At 40.4% G+C, this 2,697-nt stretch overlaps 1 protein-coding gene across 1 annotated transcript in view; it reads left to right on the top strand.

The window, feature by feature from the left end:
* Positions 1-1,280: 1,280 nt before the first annotated feature.
* The window catches only part of LOC106881928 (actin-3), a 109,936-nt gene continuing 108,519 nt past the window's right edge, over positions 1,281-2,697 (top strand). The window contains exon 1 of the mRNA XM_052970151.1: positions 1,281-1,750. Within this exon, the coding sequence (XP_052826111.1) occupies positions 1,698-1,750 (53 nt within the window). The 5' untranslated portion in view covers positions 1,281-1,697. The remainder of the gene's footprint in view (positions 1,751-2,697) is intronic.

The following is a 2,697-nucleotide window of genomic DNA, read 5'->3' as shown; positions in this document are numbered from 1 at the left end:
ATGTATGTATGTATGTATGTGTATGTATGTATGTATGTACGTACGCATGTATGTGTGTGTGTGTGTGTGTGTGTGTGTGTGTGAGTGCGTATGTGTATGCCTGTTTACGAGTAGTAAAAGGTTCCTCAGAGAGCCCTTCCATTCCATGGGTCCAGTGATTATTCTGGACGTAAGAAACAGACGGACCCTTTGTAGAGCATTTTGCTGTGTATAAACATATCCTCTCTACCCAACACATGTATTGAGTACTTCTTTGACCGACGGGTTTTTGCATCTCCATATAAGGTATATGCTACATGTATAAACAGTTATATGTGATTATGTTTGGGTGTGCGAACAACTTTTATAGAAAAATAAGTTTTATTAAACAAGAAAGAAACCAAACCAAACAAACACAAATGAAAAGAAATAAATTTTTATTTGTTTTGCCTCTGAGCACTCTGTTCATTGTTGAAGAGTTTCTAGAAAGGTTTTCTATATGGAGAGACTATTTCCCCGCTTTTTTTTTCTTTAAATATAAAAGTAGAAAGGCTCTGTCGCCATCGCTATGTCTTCTCTAATTTGTTTTGTTTGTTTTTTTTTCGTTTGTGTGTCTGAGTCTGTTTTTGAAAGGCTGAAGCCTTTCAGGTTTTAGATGGTGTCATTGTTACCTTTTTAGTGGCCTGGTGTTGTGAACAGCAGGCTCAACAAAGCGGAGGGGAAGGTTAATAACAAAACGAAACAAAACAAATAAAAGAACAAAAACAAAACAAAGCCGGTACATTGTTAATTGTTGTTCAAGAAAGCTCCCTCCCTACTTTTCATCACGTTTTTGTTTTTGTAATTTTTTTTCTCCCTTTTTAATCACACCAACAATACCTCCACATTTCATCATCACAACTGCCGCCAGTACATATTGCCATCAAAGACAGCGTGCCCTCGTGGTCGTTCAACGTACCAGAAATGGGAGCCAAATTCCCTGAAATCACACCCTATTATCATGGGGAAAGTAAAGAAAAAAAAGGAAGGACACATTGTATAATATATTCCCGGATATACGAAAAGACTGAATGGTAATAACCGGAACGTCTTTGATTATAATAAGTCTGTTTAGTTAGGGGCTGCCCTGGGGCTAACAAAAACAACAATCGTTGTCATCACTATCACTCCCACTATTTTTTAACCATCAGCACCACCACCGTCAAAACCACTTTGACGACCATCGCAGCCACCACTATCATCATATCCATCAAGCCACTGCAGTCCACCCTTTTATTCACCTACCATCAATGTATGTATGGCGTGGGCAGGTGGTTGTCATAGTTGTCGCCTCGTATGCAGTGAGGCAGGAGAAACGAGAGCAGGCGACGACGATAATGGTGGTGGTGACGGTAGTGGTGGTAAAGGCATCGGCGGCGATGAAGCTGAACAACTAAGGCAGCGGCGGCGGCGGTGGTGGTGGCAGTGACGGTGGTAGCGCGTTGACGTTCTTTGTTGTTGTTGGTGGTGGCGGTGTGGGTGGCGAAAGCAACGGCGTCGTCGACGTCAGTTTACAATGACGACGGCTGTGCGGGCGCTTGACGATGTTAGCTGGGCACGGGCACTCCTTCCTACTGTACAGTAGCAACATTGTTGGTGGCTGGTGCCAACCGCATCGCCGGACTTTTTGACATGTCTGCGGTTTGGTTTAGAAGCAGAAGAAAGCATTTCAGAAAGCAATGTGGAAGTTACTTAAGCGCAAGTTAAAGCAGGTTCGAGGCACGACGCCGAAGTAAGTACGAACTTCAATTAATGGCTAATCACCTTTCACACACGTGTAGAGCTGTTTCATTGTTTATGTGTCTATGGAGGTTTCCACTGTCACCTACTACAAAACACTCTTACCGTCTATCTATTCAGATACTCATCTACTAAGCATTTGTAATATTATACATAATATTATATAAAATATGTGTGTATTTGTAATGTTAATAATGTCGACCATTTATCCATGAGATATTTTATCGTATCTCACATCATGCATCGATCTCTTACGTCTGTATATATTTTTTTGTTTCGTCTCCCATCGTAAAGAATATTTTGTTTAAACTTTACAATGTACCATGGGTGTCATAAAATAAGTCATTTGGTGAACGTGTTTAACATATTTCGGCGGCTTTCACTAAGAAATAAGCGATAATCTGTTATAGCATTTCTTATATCATTTATCAAACCATGTTGCTATTGTTACTCATACTGAAACATCTACAGAATCTATGTGCGTGTGTGATCAGATTTAAGGTATTTTTCTTCTTCAACACTATACTCTTTTAATATTATCTAAGTTTTTTTGGTGTTCGAATGACACAGCTGTAAGCTAAAATCTGTTTTTATGTGGGTGTGAGTTTCATCTATGACGCTTAGGTGGTGGTGGCATTATCGGCGAAACCGAACCTCTGAGTCAGTCAGGGTCTACTAAAGCTACCTACCTACTTATATTGCATGTCCGATTGCAGCCTACCTAGCGGAATCCTAATTATCGCTGTTCCATGAGATAATTTCAGGATGATCTGGTTTAAATCTCTGACCACCAACACACTCTATTAAACACTTAGGTTCCGCTTAACGATTTCTGAAAGCATCACTTTCCCCTTCATTTCCTTTTGTCTTCTTCAAGCCTGTCTTCTCTCTCTGTGTCCTTCTGTTTATCTCTCTCTCTCTCTCTCTCTACACACACAT

Source organism: Octopus bimaculoides, chromosome 8 (assembly GCF_001194135.2).
Source record: "Octopus bimaculoides isolate UCB-OBI-ISO-001 chromosome 8, ASM119413v2, whole genome shotgun sequence".
In the NCBI taxonomy this organism is placed as follows: Eukaryota; Metazoa; Mollusca; class Cephalopoda; order Octopoda; family Octopodidae; genus Octopus; species Octopus bimaculoides.
Note: the sequence above shows the minus strand (reverse complement) of the source record. Positions and strands in the feature narration are given on the sequence as shown.